The sequence below is a fragment of the Ochlerotatus camptorhynchus genome, unplaced genomic scaffold (assembly GCF_037179485.1).
Source record: "Ochlerotatus camptorhynchus isolate MF236.1 unplaced genomic scaffold, CSIRO-AGI_Acam_v1.1 ptg000686l, whole genome shotgun sequence".
NCBI classification, from domain to species: Eukaryota; Metazoa; Arthropoda; class Insecta; order Diptera; family Culicidae; genus Ochlerotatus; species Ochlerotatus camptorhynchus.
The window spans coordinates 141,519-161,643 of NW_027041163.1; the positions used below are offsets into that span (position 1 = coordinate 141,519).

At 39.9% G+C, this 20,125-nt stretch overlaps 1 protein-coding gene across 6 annotated transcripts in view; it reads left to right on the forward strand.

The window, feature by feature from the left end:
- Positions 1-20,125, forward strand: part of LOC135714648 (diuretic hormone receptor-like) — a 185,262-nt gene that overhangs the window by 110,938 nt on the left and 54,199 nt on the right. For 5 of the 6 annotated variants that reach the window (XR_010518865.1, XM_065238026.1, XM_065238025.1 and 2 more), the window contains exons 3-6: positions 15,929-16,127; positions 16,212-16,326; positions 16,420-16,513; positions 17,279-17,359. Coding sequence is in view for 5 of the 6 variants with exons in the window: in XM_065238026.1 (XP_065094098.1) it covers positions 15,929-16,127; positions 16,212-16,326; positions 16,420-16,513; positions 17,279-17,359 (489 nt within the window). In the remaining variant the exon portion in view is untranslated. The remainder of the gene's footprint in view (positions 1-15,928; positions 16,128-16,211; positions 16,327-16,419; positions 16,514-17,278; positions 17,360-20,125) is intronic. The other variant, XM_065238028.1, reaches the window with a different exon arrangement.

Here is a 20,125-nt window from a genome sequence, read left to right on the forward strand (position 1 = left end):
ATGCGCCGTGTGTGCTAAGTTCGCCAGCAGCCAAGCAAAGCCTCCTATGCAGAGTACTGCAGTTCCCGTGTATCCATTCCAGATCGTGTCAATGGACGTATTTTTCGCGGAGTACGCGGGCCGATCGATCATTATTCCGGGGTCGATCATTATTCCGACTACATCAAGGTTGACATACTGCAGGACTTGTCAGTTCACTGCCTTGTGAAGACCTGTCAGATTAACTTCGCACGCCATGGAGTTCCCCAGCTAGTCATATCAGACAACGGAACCAACTTTGTTAATCAGGAAATGAAGGCAAAGGCCAAATCGTGGAACTTCCAGCACTCTATTTCCGCTCCGAATCACCAGCAAGCCAACGGCAAGGCTGAGGCCGCCGTGAAAATAGTAAAGCGTCTGATCCAGAAAGCAGATGAAGCTGGTCAAAGCTTTTGGTATGTTTTCTACATTGGAGAAATATACCGAACAAAATCGGCAGCAGTCCTGCAAGCAGACTTTTCTTTCGAAGCAACAGATGCGGTGTTCCAGCTGCAGCAGAAAAATACTGCCCCAATGTGGTAAGAAACGTCCCGGAGGATATCCTGGAAAATAAAAAGAGGATGAAGTACTACTACGATCGGAAATCACGAGCTCTGCCTGCTGTGGAAACGGGTTCGCCAGTCTATGTGCAGCTCCAACCGGGTACAAGTAAAGGTTGGACTCCAGCAACCGTAAATCGGAAGCTAAATGATCGCTCGTACGTTGTGGATGTTGGTGGATCCTGCTATCGCCGTGATTTTAGTACATATCAAACCGCGTAATGAACCAATTTCTCGCCCAACTTCTTTGAACAAAAGTTTGTATCCTGGAACCGAAACAACAACAAACAGACAACGGCAGCAGCAGTGCAAAATGATTTTTGAGAGACACGCCAGACAGGTCGTCGCCTGCTTCATCGAAAGATCCTGAGGTCGAAATATGTGAGGTTCAAGATAGATCATATCAAGGTGAGCAGCAGTTGGCGATTTAATCAGCAACAGAGGTGGTTCGTATGGACAAATTGACGACTCCAAAACCAAATTGCCGTGGTTTGGTGGGCGTATTCGGTTCGCGCGAAAAAGGCTTAACAAGTTTTGTGTGCGAAAGTTGATAGGCCGTTTTCAAATGTTACGTGAGTATTATTCATGTGTTCATTTTTAGTAAACAGGGCCCCGCAGTTGTGTCACTTTTTGTCGAGTGAGTGAACTTAAATCCATCCGTGGACTCGTCTATTGACGAGTGCACGGTTACTATAAGTTACTATAAGAAGCTGTCAAATAATGGGTAATTCAAAATTTCAAATAATTGGTACTTTTGTACCCATCATTTTGATCTCTTCAGGGGGAATAGTGAGTATTTGTCTACACTAATAAAATTCCACACATTTTTATTGACGAATTTCCATATCAAATTCCACATGATTTTCATGTGACCACACATAAACAGAATCCACCCAGAAGCACAAATGAAATTTATGAGTCAAATGAATAGTATGTGTGGTTACACATGGCTTCTATGTGTACACATATTAAGTATGTGTCCGACACATAAATATGATTTGTTGATCACATTGCAAAAATTCATGTGTGGGACACATAAAAACAATCTTTGAAATTTTATCAGTGACCCATTAATGGGTGAAAAATGTCTTGCTATAAACATTGCCAACAAAGCGTTCATGTCTTCTTAAGCTACAACAAACAAAACCAGCCTTTAAATGTAAGTATGCATTCCGAAACACATCTAGAGTGAAATTTAATTACATTTATTCTGATTTGGATATGTTTTCATTTACACGGAGAAAAAATACTACCCAAAATTTGAGTTCTTTTTACTTAATATTGACTTCAGCCTCTCACTTGCACTCGTTATTGTTGTCAAAAAAGGAACGAGAGATTCGACCCAACGATATAGTTCAGCCCAATAAGTTGCTTTTGAGTAAATTGCATATTCTCAAATTTACGTGAATTAAACTTAATTTTGGGTAGAATATACTTAAGAGTAGGTAATTTTTTGCTGGTGTTAAATGGAAACTACTATATGCGATTTACTCAAATTTGGGTTATTGGGCTGAACCCCGGAATTGAGGGAAAAGTACTTAATTTTGGGTAGTTTTTCATCTCCGTGTAGATAGGAAATCATGGATGAGTGATTAATAATCCAGTAAAGCAGTATTGGATCCGCAGGGGAAAATGCACGAGATCCCGAAAATTGCTACCCGCATGAACAAAAATAAAACCAGCATTCTAGTATGCTATTCGTTTCTCATTATACAATATTATAAATTATCCTCTACAGAATGTATATGCCAAATTAGCTATTGTGTTTCTCATTTCTAGAATATGTAGCAAACATAAATTAATTCTTCCTTCGAAATAATAGAAGAAAATGCGTACTTTCCACCCATTTTTAAAAGTTCCTTCTTTTTGAAAAATGGGTAAAAATTACCCCATGACTTGACGTATAAGCTTTTTACACATTAATGTGTAAAGACGCTTTACCAATTTTATGAGTTTATCTACATTACTAGATAAACATTTCAAAAGGTTCTATCTGCATTGATCGATTCTCTTTATCGACTTTCTCTTGCGTTAATAACTCAGCTGCAAAACCTTTCCCTATTGTATTTGACGTTTTGGATGCTAGATAAGAATTTGCTAAATCAAACTATGTTGTAAAATTGAGAAATCCAACTTAAACTCATGCGCGCCTGGTGGCAGGAATAAGCACTAACCGACGGTGATAAGTCTGTGACAGCCCTTGAAAATTTCATTGATTGTTTGCAAAATTATTTAATTTCAATGTAATTTCATGAAAATTTCTTGTCAGCATGGATGAATCTTGTACAAAATGCATAAAACTATTTTGTAATGCATTGTTCTTAAATAAAAAGCTACTTCAAGACTTATAAATTACTGAAAACATGTTAAGGTTTGAAATCATCTGCCGATTAAACAACAGACAAAGTTGGCCGACTAAATCAATCGACGAAAAACTATTAAATAGGCCGATTGCTCGGTGTAGCACCAGACGAAAAATGATTTAATCTGCTGATTAATACACCGACTGAAATTAATTTTTAAGTGACAATAGATTTAGTCGGTGGACGATTCGGGTGATTTGGATGATGTTTGTTTATTTGGAAGATATTTTCGAAACAAAGTACGATAAAATTCAGCATTATATACCATTATTACGAGTACTACTTTTTTGTTCGGATCATGTTTTGACTTCCACAGAAACTCGCTAGAATAAATAGAAAATAATAGTTTTTTGGTTGAAATTTCAAAAATGTATTCAGTTTGACACATTATTTCGGACTTATCACCACTGCGATTGCAGCGTCACGGTGGTCGATTGAAACATGGATTTGTCAATTAGCGCGAAATCTGTTTGCATATTGCGCATTTTGCACCAAATTAGACTCCTGTGCAAAAAATAATTGCACAGTAATATTTTCGCACAGGCCAGAAAATTTGAAAATCGACTTATTTGAAAGCAGTAACAGCTTTAGAACATTACTAGCAAGCTACACTGCTGAATTAAAGCTTTAGAAAGCATTAAGAAGCTCCATATTTAACTTTTATGACCAGTGCGAAAATATTACTGTGTACTTATTTTTAGCGCAGGAGTCTAATCAGGTGTGAAATCCGCAATATAGCAGTGGTTATCAAAAGAGAAAGTCGATGAAGAGAATCGATCAAAGCAGATAGAACCATTTGAAATGTTCATCGAGATTACTTCGAAATGGGCACTTTTTCACCCATTAATGGGTACTTTTCAGTTACAGTGTATACTTCTTTAATCTAAACTTCAAAGAATTCTTTTTAGTTACAAATTGAACTTTTCTGGCCAAATGGTAAAAAAGGAGTAGAAATGAACATCATCAATATTTTCAACGGGACAGCCGTCATCGATGATTACCGAAATATACACCGGATCAAATCCATAGAAGTTGTATGAGGAACAAGTACCGATGAACAAACCACTCTCCAACTGGTTCATCAGGATTGTATGTGATCCTGTGCTCCACTGAACTAAGCTAAATGGGTCCACGAATGTTTTGAGCTTGATTTTGGGTCGACCGAAATAAATTTGAATGTGCGGAACTCTACATCCGAAGGATTTTCTTTGACGGAAGCAATGGCTAGGTCACGCCTCGAATAGGTGTGAGGTTTATCTGTGTTAAAAGTCGTGCACCAAGGTATAGTAATAGGTTATAAGTCAGGCGTAACATTCGATAACGGCACAAAAGTTGTAAAACGCTTTACACGCGGACCGAAGTACGCCCACGCAAACCAATACCACTATCGCAAAGGGGAATATTTCCCCCAACCGATGATGTTGTTGGTTTACGTGGGCGTTCTTCGGTCCGTGTGTAAAGGGCCTTACAACTTTTGTTTACAAAAGCTTTTGTGTCGTTATCAAATGTTACGCCTGAAGTAACCTACGGGATCGGTGTTTTGGGCAATGCAAAATTTTTCTGAAGTGTTTAATGCAGGTTTGGATCAAGAAGATGCATATTTTGCAGCAGATTGAACTTACTCTGGTTTATTCGATATAGCTATTCGGAGAGCATATTCGAAGCTCGTACTAGAGAAAGTCGTCCTTAAGACATATCGGACTATCAGTGGACGCATAATTGACCCATGTGTATATGAAACTCTATAGTAACTGAAACTATTATGCGTTCCATCGAAAGCGGAAATATTGTATAAAATCATCATAACTGGGAGCTTGGAAGCTGTAACTTTGAGTATATTGTGTTATATTGTTTTCTCTTATCATAATCTATTTGAGGACATGTTCACTTTCTTACAGCGATGGGTTTAGATACTAGCTCATAAAGCCAAATGAATAACACCCATATTTTCGTTTTCGTTCGAACCGTATTTTCCTTACAAAAAAAAGTTTTTTGTATGGAAAATAATATTCGAACGAAAACAAGAATATGGGTGTAAATACCATCACCTGTGAATAAATCGAGTGTTCTGTGTTGTCTTGTTTTTAGATGTTCGTTTTGAAAAGGTCGTTACTACAATAATGCATATTTGTAAAAAGAAATATTTTGGTAATCAAAACAGTGGTGGTTTATCGAAAATGTGGATGCCAACTAATATCGACTAACGATTTAAGCTATCTGTTAAGACTAAGACAAACACAACAACATTCGATTTGTTTTCAACATTAACATTCACATTCAACATTCAATTATTTGCGACTTTCTGAACATTTACTCCAGAGGCCTTCAATAAACATTAAATAAAAAATACCAAAAACAAAATACTCACCGGAAGAATGTACATCGTTAGCATGTTCGAAAGAAGGATAGATTGTTTCTACCGGTGTCCAGATTTCTTCATGCTCCAACAGCATCAGCAATTTATCTTGGAAAGCGTTTAGAACTAGATCAGATATGACAAGGCATCCATCACATTCGGTCACGATCCTGGTAAATTGGCGTTTTAAGGTAATTGATGCTGGAATGCAAATAAAAATATAAATATTTAACTACTTATACATACTGGTTATATGTTACCTTGTTGCAGTAAACTGCGTATGTTGCTCATAGCTGGTACAGCAATTCGATTCAAACGATTAGAGTCGCATATTTTAAACACCGACACGGTATCCATTTTACAATGTGTGCTGTGTGTCACAACGATTGGGAAAGAATGTATTACTGCAAATATGGGATCGTATGTTTCATAAACAAAAACTCGTGGTCTTTCTCGTGGTATAGGATTATTGGTGACTTATCTTCGAAATCTTCGATATTCTTTAACACGGTTCTCAATACTTGTTCTTCAAGTACCATTAACCCTTGTTCGTGAATGTTTTGAACAGAACGTGTTTCTCCCATTATCAAAATACTTTTATTTGATTTTTGATAGACAAGAAATTTAATTTGAATAACGTAAAAAACTTCGCCATATTCATCGTGACTCAAAAAAAGAAAATCATTTGAGTTATACGTATATCCGCTGTAAGAGGCTATCTCAGCACAAATAATATCCTTATCTTGAAAACCATGCTCGTTTAGTTGATGTATCAAAGAGGCTGGTAGATCCTGATAGTGTTCAATATATTTCTCAACCAAGAACTCCTTTGCGAAACGAATATTTTTTGTATTCAGTAGACCCTGGTAATATTGGTGTTGTTCAGTACAAAATTTCAAAACGTTTTTGAAATTTAACGTGCTTCGCAATGCTCTCTTAAAAAAGCAATGCTTGCGTTCACAAAACAAGGTACAGTATGGCATCAGGGGACCTAACCAAGTAATAAAACGGGGATAGTGCATCGTGAAGTGATGCTTGGGTCTGAGTGGAACATTGAACTGCTGCGTTCTGAACTCCAAATACTCAACGATTAATGAGGAAAGTAGATCTATTTGCTGCGTGCAAATAATTGGTGATGTTACAATATCGGTGATTTGTTTTATCAAGAGTAGCATTTGAAACATTGGATTCGAATGATCAACTGAAGCTGTTATGAAAATAAGAGGTAATATTTGAACAAGGTGCCAAATGTCACAAGCTTTAGCTTTAAAGTTTCGGGTCTTTCGAGTGAAATCAAATGCTATTTTCGTATCAAGTTTCAGTTGACGACAGATGCTATTAACTCTTGCTTGGAGGAAAGCTGCAGAACATGCTTTAGCTTTTACTATTCTTCCTAGTATGAGGAACAAATCGACGTTCACCCAGCCTTCAAACAAATCATGGGCAATACAAGGTGGAGCACCAAAGTCGAACATGTTAAAATGTTTCAACTCGTTGAAAATGCAGTTGGCCTTGACTCCTCTATAAGGGCTAGCAGATGGATTACTGGCAATAACAGCAAGATCTTGTGCAATGGACTCGGGCGTTCTAGGCTCGGCAACACTAGTAAAGTCTTTCTGAAATGTTTGGTGATTTATGTAACAAGAACGGCAGAAGAAAGAACTTCTGGAAAAATTTTCGGTCAACCCGGCCAACTGATGTGCGCCCAGGTTATCGTTCATTGTGGTGAATACCGAACCATATACCCGCTCCTCACTACCACCACCGTGCACAACAATTCCTTGATCTTCCAACGTCTTGAGATCTTCAACTAATCTTCTGAATATAGCACTTGATCCGAAATGTGCAAAATCTTTGGTTTTGCATAGCAACACTAACTGAACATTATCAGTAAGGCATCGCAGATGAGGGTCAAGATTCCCAATGACCATATAAACACAAAGCAACTTATGGCGACCAGTAGCATTCCCAATCGCGTTAACTACCACTTCTGCGGCATCTTGATACAAAAAAATGTTAATGGTTTTGTCACTGAAAAAAAAACTGTTTTTGAACTTCAAGCCATCCCGATAGTCTGTGAAATATCCTGGCACCGACGGTTTATCGCGGAAAACAGCTTGATAAATCCGTTTGTCATCTAACATAGCAGCTAATGTCTGCAACACGGGAACATAATAGTAGCAACATTCGACGTGATTGTTGTCTTTTTGGAGGGAAATTTGTTCTGGAGCAACGTATGAGAAGTTTTCCTTAAAAAACTTCTTGCGCATGTGAGAAGTCCGAAATTTTCCATTTTCACCAAATAAACGGTTTAATGCATTTTCGCTAGTCAAAGTTCGCACCAATATGTTTCTTCTGTTTTCGGAAAGGTCAAGTTCTCTTGCAATTTCTTCGCTTATTTTTTTAAAGCTTTTATTCTGTGCATCAGTAACTTCTTCTAATGCCACTATAATTTCCTGAATTGCAGCATCAGTAACATGATTTTTGGAAATTAGTTTTATAAATAGGCTTCCAAACAAAGCTTCAGCTGCTTCGCAATTTTTATCGTCGTCACACTGTTCTTCGCGGAAATTTTTAGGTGTTTCTTCATCACAATTGTGATTATCGAGGTTAGGAGCTATTTCTTCTTCAGCACGACCATTTTTGTTATCATTCTGTGGCACACTTCTTCTGACGCGATGAAAATACATATTATGAATCCGAAGGCTGTTTCCAGTTCGGAATGGTTTTTTAGTTTGGCACTTTAGAGGACAAAATACAGGTTCACCAGATTCTATATGGCGTAATGTATGCTTCGTAAGAAGCTTAAAATTATCCAATTTCACGTCGCATCCTAACACCCCACAGTCGAATTCGCCGCTTTTGATTTTTCCAATATGGCGTTGCTTTAAGTGCTTTTTTAAAGCCACGAAAGATTTAAAATTAATGCGACAATCATCGATAGGACACTCATAAATTCCAATATTCTTATGCACCCTGAGGTGTTTTATTAAAACCTCCACAGTTTCACATTTAATATAGCAAATTCGACACTCTGCAGTCATTTTTCACTAAATTACCGTTTAACTGAAACGAAATTTGCGCTCGACACCGACGACGGACGGAAGCAGACTCTGCATAAAGAAGCTAAAAAATTCAGCAGACAATTTTATGTTCAGCACAGTTTACATGCGTGCGCTTGGCATAATTACGTGGCTTAACACTGACTGAAATGTAATATTCAGTTTGTTACTATGTACATATTTATATATCAAGATCATGTTTTCATCTCAGTGATAGAGATCGTAAATTTAAATAATATTTCGTTTACGTCTTTTTTATAAGCATGTTTAAATGAATTAGGTTGCGTGTGATTTTAATATTTTTTTAGTGTGTAGTTATTCCCATATAAACTTCAAATGGTTTGTGCCAAGTCAGTTTCTCACTCAGTGGCGTCTCGTCCATATGTGCACTTCGTGCACTGCACAGTATCGAATTTTCAAAAAGTAAAATTTATATTTCATAAAAGTTAAGAGGCAAAAATTTAATGCTCAATTAAAACCATTTTTGTCCGCCCTATTTATTAGTTTCATATGGATAGTAACTGAATTATCCACCACACCATTGGATAGTAGCTGAATTGTTTACCACATCGCAGCTCAACCTCCGTTTTACGCGCCACTGAAAGAAATGTACGTAAAAACAGAAGCGAGGCATAGCGATCTTGTTTTCACGTACGGGCACGCTGGGATTTTACCTCGTGCAGACAACACTCTTTTTGGGCTTCTATGGCGAATGAGCGACACAAAACAAGCAAGGAAAATATGCCTTAAGCTGGGTTTAGATAGGGCAAGTCAAATGATCAACTCAGTTGAATTCAATTGGCTTGAAAAGTTGAGCCTGGTTCAACTTTTATCAATTCAAGTGAGTTGATCAAGTCAGTTGAATGGCATGGTTTACACGTTCAATTCGCGTTCAAGTCAGTTGAATTCAACTGACTTGATCAATTGACTTGCCCTATCTAAACCCAGCTTTAGTTCTAACAAAGCCACCGCATGCTTAGTTTTCCCACTCTGAGCACTTTTGCTTGTGCACCAGAAACGCTCGTATTTACAACCAAATCAGTTGAATATGTATTGAAGTCCCGTAAGCATAATTGCCGCTGTGTTAGTGTTTATTTTGTGCACTTCTATCTTTGCACAGTTTAAAGAGAAGAGAATAAATTGGCACGTATAGGCAACGTCGCATTTGAGTTTCTCTCTGAATTGATTGAATCTTGGAGAGCCGTCATTCGTTGTATCCAGCTTTCCATGCAAGGTAATGGCGGCCTGTTTGTATGAATAAATGTATCCTTCACTGTGCTTTTTGACACTATCTGGAGGTTCGAATTTTGACCTCTCCCTTTCGCTCTCTCAGGAACAGAAGGAAATGGAACAACATAGTGCCAAAAACCACAGTGAAGGATACATTTATTCATACAAACAGGCCGCCATTACCGAGCATGTAAAGCTGGATACCTACCTACTCGCACACATCGAATTTTTAAATTTTTAGATTTTTTCACTACCATGTCTGCATTTCATTCAGTAGCCTCAGTGCATTGATGGAATATTGTTCATAGCATAGTGCAAAATTAAATAGGAATCAGGGTTACTTCCACTCACTTGCTATAAAAAAATGTTATTCGAAATTATGAAATCATGAGATGGTATTATGATAATTAGTACTTGTAAGCTACAAGAAGAGGTCGTGAATTATATGTTTGACACATAAAATCTGTCAATATTGCTTTCAGTGCATCACAATCAGCGATTTTACGACTCGTGAGCACTCACTCTGAGTTAACGCTCACGAATCATAAGATCGCTGATTGTGACGCTCTGAAAGCGAAATTGCCAGGTTTTATGAGTCGAACATATGCTTAACATCCTCTTCTTGTTACTTATAAGTACAACACATCATCATATCATCTAATGATTGCATAATTCCGAAAAACATTTTTTTTATAGCTAGTGAGTGGTAGCAACCCTGATAGGAATCATGGAACAGGATATTGTTGATGACCTCCTGAAAAGACCGTTTGCCAGAAGATCCATGGAGGAATAAATGCTTATAGCGAGAATGGACGTCCCACGACCAAAGTTGGACAACTCTAAAACGACATGTAAAATAAATGGTAAAATCATAACGTGGAACTTTGCCGAAAATGGACAAGTGAAAATTGTTGGTTGTGTCATGCTCGAGGAAATTGCGCGGGAAGTGGAGCATTTCGAGGAAATCGAGCAAAAGTAAGAGGAAAAAGTAAGCAAAACTGGTAGCAGAACTGTTTTCCATCATCATTTCGTTTATTTTTTTATTGTATCCCCGTCGAAAGATTTGTATCCCTTTTTTTTATTATGCTTCAAAATTGGCTTCTACTGTTTCATACAAAATATAAATAAAATAGGTGCACAACTAGTGAATTTTCTCACGTGACGCCACTGTTCTCACTAAATGAGTTCGAATTTTGGGAGGCTACTCAGGGCCCAATTTGGAACCGTTTGAGCACTGTGGAGTGAAAATTTCAAATTTTGCATCAGTCTAATGCAGCGTACTTCATTTGGTGAAAGCGGAAATGATGTCCAACCTAATTTACGAAGGGCATATAATAGAAATTCCTTTTGTTCGAGACCATACAATACTACAATATTCCAGTATTGACCTCACATAGGCAATATATAGTGTTTTAATTGTGTATGGGTCCTGAAAATTATAGCAAAAGCGTTTGATAAAGCCTAGCATGCTATTTGCCCTGTGAATTATTGTATTGAAATGGTCTATGAAAGTTAGTTTGGAGTCTAAGATAATCTCTAAATCTCTAACTCTTTCACATTTTTCTACATTCTGATTTCCTAATGCAATTGAAATGTTTGATAGTGTTCTTTTTCTGCTAAATGATATTAAGTTGCATTTTTTTTACATTCAGTTCTTATAGGCTTTTTTACACCATGTGAAGAATATGTGTATTTCACTCTGGAATATATTGATGTCTTCATCATTTCTTATTTCCAAAAAGAGCTTCATGTCGTCGGCATGGATTAGCAATTTTATTTTTTTTTAAGAATGAAGGAAATATCGTTTACATACAGAATAAAAATAAGAGGTCCCAAATGAGAGCCTGGGGACTCCTGAGGTGATTTGAATTGGGGTCGATTTCTTTCCATTGAATTTATTATTTGTTGGCGGTTGGTTAAATATGATTCAAGCCATTTCAGGAGTCCTGGCTCAATTCCTTTTTTTTTCGATTTGAAGAGTAGCATTGATATGTCAATTCAGTCAAATGCCTTGCTAAAGTCCGTATAGAGGGTTCTACGTGGTTTCCATTAGCCATTGCATTTATTGTATAGTCTATAAATTCTTTTAAAGAAGCCATGTTGCATGTCAGTAATTCTATTTTTGGTTTGAAGAAATAATTTTTCATTTACAATTGCCTCGAAAAAATTTGGAATGCAAGAGATAATGGCTATTCCACAATAATTATGTACGTCACCTTTCCGGCCAGATTTAAAAATTATAAGACTAGTTTATAAGCCCCGGAACCGCTGAGTTCCTGAAGGGAACCCCTAAACCCCAAGCTGCTGGTCTTGACCAACGGCAGCTTCCAGGGTTGGCACTCAACAACTTTGTAGGTTCCGGGTCTCAGTGCGTATAGGCGTGGGAGACTTTTCGGACACGGGAGAACCTAACCAACACTATGTTAACGGTTAAATACCTGTTTATTAGATTTGACGGTACATTGCGGGTGGTGGGCGGCGATGGCGATAGTTCGGAGGTGGCGCTGGTCCAGAGGAAGCCGGTACAGTGCGGGCGGTGGGCGCCGATGGCAACGGTGCAGGTGAGACTTTGGAGTTGACGGTGGTCCAGAGGACACCGTCCCTGCTGGTAGTGGCTTCTGAAGTTGAGAGGAACGTTATGGCGGCGGCGATGAAGGCTGACGTGTACGCGGATGACTGGTCGCCTGAGGCCAGAATCGGGCCGGATACCCGGCAGCGTAGGTGCTCATTAGCGTGCCCGACGCGATAGCAGGCTGAGCTTTTCCATATTTTTGAGAAGGTTCCGGATTCCAGTGACATATTAAAAAGCCAAAACGATGGAGCAGTGAGTTCTATTGTTAGACTTTTTTAAAAATACTGGAGGAATTCCATCAAATCCAAGGCTTTTTGAGGCGTCTAAATTCTTGTTTTAATATTAACACTATTTTAAAGATATTCGATAACTGTAGGTGGTATTTTGGAAAATACTTATTTTTTCAAAAATTCATAACTTTTTTGTTTATGATTTGCCCAGCAAATGCACAGTGTCAGTAGATATTACTGTATCTAAACTACAAAATAAATTTACAAAAATAATTTAAAATAAATTGCAATTTGAGTAATTTTTTTTTTGATAATTTTGATTTTTTTTTTGTAAAAAAATATTTACAAATTTGTTACAGTGTATATTTTTTTTCTTGGAAGGCACAACACTTGTCCGCAACTTCTTCCAAGACACCATCTCGATTAAACAAATCGTTCAAGAGATATATATTTTTCTATTGATGCGTATAATTTTTGCATAAGCCCTTTTCAAGTGTTAGTCATGTGCAAAACTAGGGAACCATATATGTTAAATGGCATGTTGGGCATGGCATAACAAACAACTGTGCAAAGTTTCATCATAATCGTAAAAGGTCGATCCGAAACGATTTGCGAATGTGTGTGGAACTGCTCATAAGCTCTACTCACGATGGGCCCATCCATCTACTGCTGAAGCGGCCGAGGGTAACATTGCCGCTGCTCATCAGTGCGGGTTGTTCTCTATGTGGCTCTATCAACTTCGATGTCTCAGCTCGACCAGAGAACTGCCGTGTTTTAGCTTGAACGCTACCGCCGCCGAATTTCCACTTGGACCACGTGCGTACGGTTTTTCGCCTCGACCGTGTATTGTAGGTCCTCGTAGCCTCTGCCGTCCCTCCTTGCGTCACACGTCACTTCCGTTCAGTTAGCAAGTGCACGATGCTCCGTTCCGGTCGTACACGATGGCACTCGCTTTGCTGCCGCATGTTAGTCGACGCTTCAATCCGTTACCCGCGTTTCCACCGAATGACCGAGTCGGTCGGCTCGTCACCATCCGAGTTCGCTCTGGGAGTCTCGTGTAGGGTTCTCCTTATCCATGGTGCGAACGTGTTCTTCGTACTCCAAGATGAATGTCCCACTCGCGGCCGTAAGCCATCGTTCTGCTCGCACACGCGGGCACTCGAGCTTCGGCCTGTGCAAACCGTCCGCGCTAGAGAATCAGAAGAGATCAAAAGAAAGGCCCTGTGGCCCATCGGGGTTAGGACCAGGTTCATATCCTCCAGAGCAATGGTGACTTATTTCTTCCGAAGGCCTCTCTGGTTGCTAGCTTCTGTCGGAAATCAAGTTGCTCGTTAAGCCTGCACACTGGCAATGCGATTCGTGTCTTTGGACGTGCCTATCACGCGAATTCTCTAAACAATGGTTCCTCTCTGCTCCGCCCGTGTTCGCTCCGTATGTTCCGATAGATCGAACTAGTCCAGTGGTCCGATCCGATTTTGATCGTTCTCGTGCATGTACTGCACCTCAATCAGGTTGCCCCAATATGGCTCTGCTCGTGCGAAATAAGTGCTGCTTTTTCTGCCTGCCACTGTCGTTCGCCGATTAAGCCACCAGACCGATTTAACTTTGTCCGCTTTTGGGATTACTGACCGATTCTTTCCCAGCATGTGACGAAAACAAACGCGCGCACGGTACGGGGCAAGCAAACGTTTTACCAGTCTGTGCGATTGCTTGCTTTGCTTTGCGATTCGCTTTCAGCTGGGACGGGAGCCAATTTGCTGTCAAATCCGAGCCAGTTTCTGATTGGTCGATTTGACAGTAGCAATCGTGGAATAAAAAAGACAGAGGGGTCTATCGAAGCGACACTGAAGAAGCACTTCAAGAAAACCACCCTCAGAGATGTCAGCAACTACCTTGGTATTCGTATTAAGCGAGGACAGGATGGGTGATTCCTGCTAGATCAAGCCTCGTATATCCGTAGAATCGCTGCAAGATTTTTACAAGCAGACGCCACACCATCCCGTATATCAATGGACCCAGGTTACCCGAAGCAACAGCAAAAGGAGGAGAAACCAACGATTTCCAGTGCTTAGTGGGTGCTTTGCTGTATGCTGCGGTAAACATGCAGCCCGATATTGCCATCAGTGCGTCCATTCTGGGGCGCAAGGTAAGCAACCCTAGCCAGGCTGACTGGACCGAAGCCAAGCGGACTCTGCGGTACCTGATGTCGACTGCAGATTTGAAGCTGGAGCTCGGTAGACCTGGCCAACTGCAAGCAACCGTGGATGCTGACTGGCCTGGAGATCATCAGGACCGCAAATCAAACTCGGGCTTTGTTTTCCATCTGGGCGGACCGATTTCCTGGGCTGCTCGGAAGCAACAGTGTGTAACCCTTTCGTCTACCGAGGTGGAATACGTTGCCCTAGCCGAGGCCTGCCGGGAGTTGCTCTGGTTGCAGAAGCTAATGAAGGATGTTGATGAGAAAGCTGCCGGGCCGATCGTTGTCCGCGAAGATAATTAGAGCTGCATAGCAATGCTGCGAGCTGAAGGAGGAAGTCGTAGAACCAAGCACATCGACACGCGGTTCAACTTCATCCGAGACAACAACGTAATCCAGGTTGTATACTGCCCTACCGAGTCCATGTTGGCCGACGCCTTGACCAAGTCGCTGGCGAGAGTGAAGCTAGAGACCTGCCGGAAGGAGATGGGATTTCAATCGATACAGCTTGAGGAGGAGTGAAGGAGTACAAGCAACCCATGATTGAAGCTACACCTATCATTCGATCACAGTAGGCTGTATGTAGATAGATAAGAAATATATGTCATTAGTTTTCGCACTCATGAACAGATCGGTTCGTTTTACTGCCCGCTAATAGCTGCCTGCTAATAATGATATCGAATTAGTTAGTCGATAATTTGCTACGCTTATGGTATAAAAAGTGAACATGTTTATTTTCGATTTTGATACAATGTTTTAGTAATTTCGACCGCAAATAATAAAAATTCCAAGGGGTGGAGAGAGGGGTTGCCACCTAATACATCGGGTGTTATTAATAATAACTTATTATCCCACTCGAAGCCACTGCTTGCCATGCATTTTTTGTCGTCGAAAATATTCCACTCTTATGTCCTCCATTGATTAACTTCTAATGACGATTCCGGTGGCATCCTTAAACTGATAACGACGCTAATTTAGATGCCAAATGCTGCATGGAACAGCAGGGCCACTGAACGAAATCGAAAAATAAAAAATAAACGAGGCTTAGATATCTTTATGAATAACCGCACTTTGGATTGGCGTCTGCCAGCGGGTCACAGTAGGCGCTGTAATGGCATCGCAATAACCTCCACTGCCACCACCTGCTGAGATCTCCTTCAGTTTGCTCGAGCGTTCGAAACGAGATTGAATTTCACCGCACCACCTACTACGATCTCTGCAGGGGGAAACTGATATATGTATCTATTCACTTTTAGCGTTTCAGAGCGTAGCAATCATTATTTCACTGTGGTTATTAAGATATTAAAAAAACCTGTATTGTTATTTTTATCCGATTTCAGAAAACGCCACCCGGTACTGCAACATCGATGGAACCTGGAACATATTCGCCAATTACGATGCCTGCAAACACCTGGAACCAGCGGCATCGGATCAAACGCTCGAATCGTTCATCGAACTTCCGATAATCATCTACTTTGTCGGATATACCATCAGTCTGTTGGCGCTGTTCTGTGCCGTTACCGTGCTGGTTTACTTTAAGTATGCTCAAATTTTACCAGGCTCTCCAACCGTCAGTCAGTTGCATAAATTTCCATTCCCCTCCTCCGTCCACTATATTTCCAGGGAACTAAGATGCCTCAGGAACACGATTCATGTCAACCTCTTCGTAACGTACATCATGTCATCCAGCTTTTGGATCATTATACTCTCTCAACAGGTGTTTAGTTGGCGCAATTATGTTTGTAAACGTTGCGAATGACAGCTGGTCGCGTTACGCTTTCTTCTTTCTTTTCTTTCTTTCCTTTGTTTATTTGCATGTTTGCATTTGCAGCTGGTCGCCAAGCAAGGACTGGTGGATTGCATATTTCTAGTGACGTTATTCCACTACTTCAGCACGACAAACTTCTTCTGGATGCTGGTGGAGGGTAGGTTGATTCGATGTGTGTCTAAATGTTATTTGGATTTATTGGTAAAACGGTTCCCGGTTCTTAGAAGCTTTCAAATATTTATTGAAAAAGTTCGACAAGTTCAACAAGTTCAAAATCAATCTGATTTGAATGAGATTAAATTACAGCAATTTAATCCGTAACGACTCGCGGTCACGGTAATTGAGCCATTAAATATTAATCTAGCAGAGATGGCTATATATATATAGCAAACCATTTCGTATGCAATGGACATTTAATCGATCGAAAATTGCACCAGTTCGCCGCTCTCATTAGGGATGCATATGGTAATGGCCCACATTGTGAGTAAGAGTGTTTCACTGCTCCGGTTCGGGCATTATTGAAAATCCCGATGGTGTAATCCAATAACCTTGATGGTGATCTCATGAATTACAAATGGGTTTACCAATATTTACGAGTAGGCACAGAGAGCGGACAACATTCCTGGTAAACACGTGAAACCCGGAGTTTATAGGACACACCTTCCGCTTTACGAAAACAGTAATTAATTTACAGTAGACTAATTAATACGCACCATGTTGAGAAGGCAGTTTATCTTCGAGAATAGGACGTGAAACAAGATTGTTATCATTTTGTATTCGAGCAAATCGGAACGACGTTTCCTTCCTTAGGTTTATCATCGTGCCGGTTTTGTGTGCGACCTAGATTTCGTACCTACCGGAGAAGAAAGGAAGCCTACACTACGTCGACGGTTCTCTAACTTCCGTGTCCTACTCTTTGCAGGTCTCTATCTCTACATGCTGGTGGTGCAGACGTTCTCCGGCGATTATTTACGTTTTTGGAAGTACTCCATCATCGGTTGGGGTAAGTTTGTCCTATTATAGTACATTCCAGGTACGTGTATGTAAACTCCATGAATATGCTAGATTAAGTGAGATAAGTTTCTGTGATATACATGCGACACGTTAGGAATGCTTGTGGAGTGGTGCTGTCTTCGGATGTCGACAGACTGCATGCCGGTTGAAACTTGAAGCCTCCCTTATGGCTAGGAGGAGGTGATGATTTGAATTCTTGACAACGGAGCACGGATGGGAAGTTTTTATTTTAAATATAAGATCGGAACAAACCAGAAATTTTGCCACGGAGAAACTTGTAAGCAACTAGGGGCATCTCACTGTTAACTTTGTATTTATCGTGTTGTGCATTGAAAGTTCATACTGATATGTAAGATACCTAGAAATATTAAAAATACTTAAGAAATATTTAATCATAATTGGTGTACTTCTGTTAAAAATGCATTAAAAAACCTGAAATGCTGCAATTGAAAGTTGAGTGAATATCAAGGGGTGGTCACTCTACACACTTGTTTTGCGCCAACTTTTTTCTCAGTGTACCTCAACGTGCCGCAGCTGGCACGGTAGTGCCGAGAAGTAATTGAACTGACTTTTGATTGCTTGTGAATAATGAATTTTTTGGCAACCCGGTATTTTGACAACTCTTGATTTTGTTTTGTTTTTCGAAACCTGAGAACTCAATTGACGACGACGATTTTGGGCGGCTGGAGCCGGAAATCGACAGTGGTCAAGTAAGTAGGGTGGACGCTTTATGCTAGTCACGACTGCCGGATCTTCGGAAGGCGCTAAGCGCAAAGCCATTCCAAGCGACGAACAGACAAAGAAAACCAACGGAAGATCAAATCCATTAAGCAGCTGTACAAACCGCCGACGGTAGAGGAAATCAATCGATTGAAAGAAACGGAATATTTCTACCATTCGAATCTTTTCCGGCTGCAGGTGGAAGAGATGCTAAGTGAGGTGAAGGTGAAATTCAAGGTGTTAAATTATATTGAGCGTTGGTTGGGCGATTTCCGGAAGGTTTTGAGGATGGTAAAATATGCGGACAATGAACGATCTCTGAAAAATGTGGATTATGAAGGGGTTGATCTTCCGCTGGCATTTCCCGACGGCTCGCATGTTCTCGCCAAGGAAAGCTTCAAATGCGTTCAGCAACGGATCGTGCACCATATTGGATCCAGTCGTTTGGGAATATCTTATGGCAAGCCACTGTACACTGGGCAAAAATTGACAAAACCACGACTAAATTCAATATCTTGGCTGCCAAACGGTTTCAGTCAATATGTTGTACATATTCTCAAAGAAAAACTCTGCTGAATCGATTGGTGGTGGTCACATTGGCCGCAAACTTTTGCGTACCGAGATAGAGGGCCAGGATCAACCCGAGTTCCCGGTAAATTGGAAAATACCACTATCTATCGACATAATTTTACAGTTTATCCAATCCAAAGTTTACTATCAATTTCCAGTAATATACGTTAATATTACTGGAAATTAATAGTACAAAGTATATATGGCGTTAAGACACCATATACGCCCTCAGAGAAACTCTACTGACCTGAAGGAGGATCCCGAACGACCGGTAAAGTGGCCACATTATAAAAAATTTCCCAGAACCTTGTGATTTTTTCTATGTTGTTCAGAATCAATAGATCAAAGCGTATTTAAAATGGAAACTATACAACAATACTATAAACCACAAGGTTATAGAAAAAAATATAGTATGGCGACTTTATCGGTCAATCCAGATTATCCGGAGAACCAAGATATGGCCACTTTACCCCACAATTTAAATTCTTTATTAAATTCGCTTTGATCTCATGATTCTGAACAAACATAGAAAAAATCGCAAGGTTCTAGGATCATTTTTATAATATGGCCACTTTATCGGTCAATCCAGATTATCTAGGGAACCAGGATATGGCTACTATATTCCAAAATATGTATTCCAAGTCAAATACGCTTTGATCTCTTGATTCTGAACTATATAGAATAAACCGCAACGTTCTAGGACAATTTTTATAATATAGCCACTTTGGTGGTCAATCCAGATTATCCGGAGAACTAGAATATGGCCACTATACCCCAAAATATAGTTTCCATATTAAATACGCTTCGATCTCTTGATTCTGAACAACATAGAAAAACTATAAGGTTCTAGGACAATTTTTATAATGTGGCCACTTTACCGGTCGTTCCGGATTCTCCTTTAGGTCCGTAGAGTTTCCCTGAGAGCATATATGGTGTCTTTACATCATGTATACTTTGTACTATCAATTTACAGTAATATACGTTAAGTAAAGTGTAAAATTATGTCAATAGATAGTGGCATTTCCTACTTTACCGGGAACTCGGGTTGATCCTGGCCCTCTATCTCGGTACGCAAAAGTCTCCGGCCAATGAGACTACCACCAATCGATTCAACAGAGTTTTTTCTTTGAGAATATGTACAACATGGTGACTGAAATCGTTTGGCAGCCGAAATATTCAATTTAGTCGCGGTTTTGTCAAATTTTGCCCACTGTGCACTGAGAGTAGATTTACTGCTGGAGATTCCAGATTCCGGAAGGAAGATTACATAAACTTAATTACCTTAACTCACATGAAGAGGGCACATTTCCTGTGCCATCTGGCGGGTGGAAGCATTGGACAAACAGTCAAACTGTTCTTTGGCCAGTGGGATGCGCTTCATTCCGCTAAAAGGGGACTTTCGATGAAAAGTTTGCCAATCGTGTTGTGTTTGCGCTGCTGCAATTTATTTGTAATATAATTAATT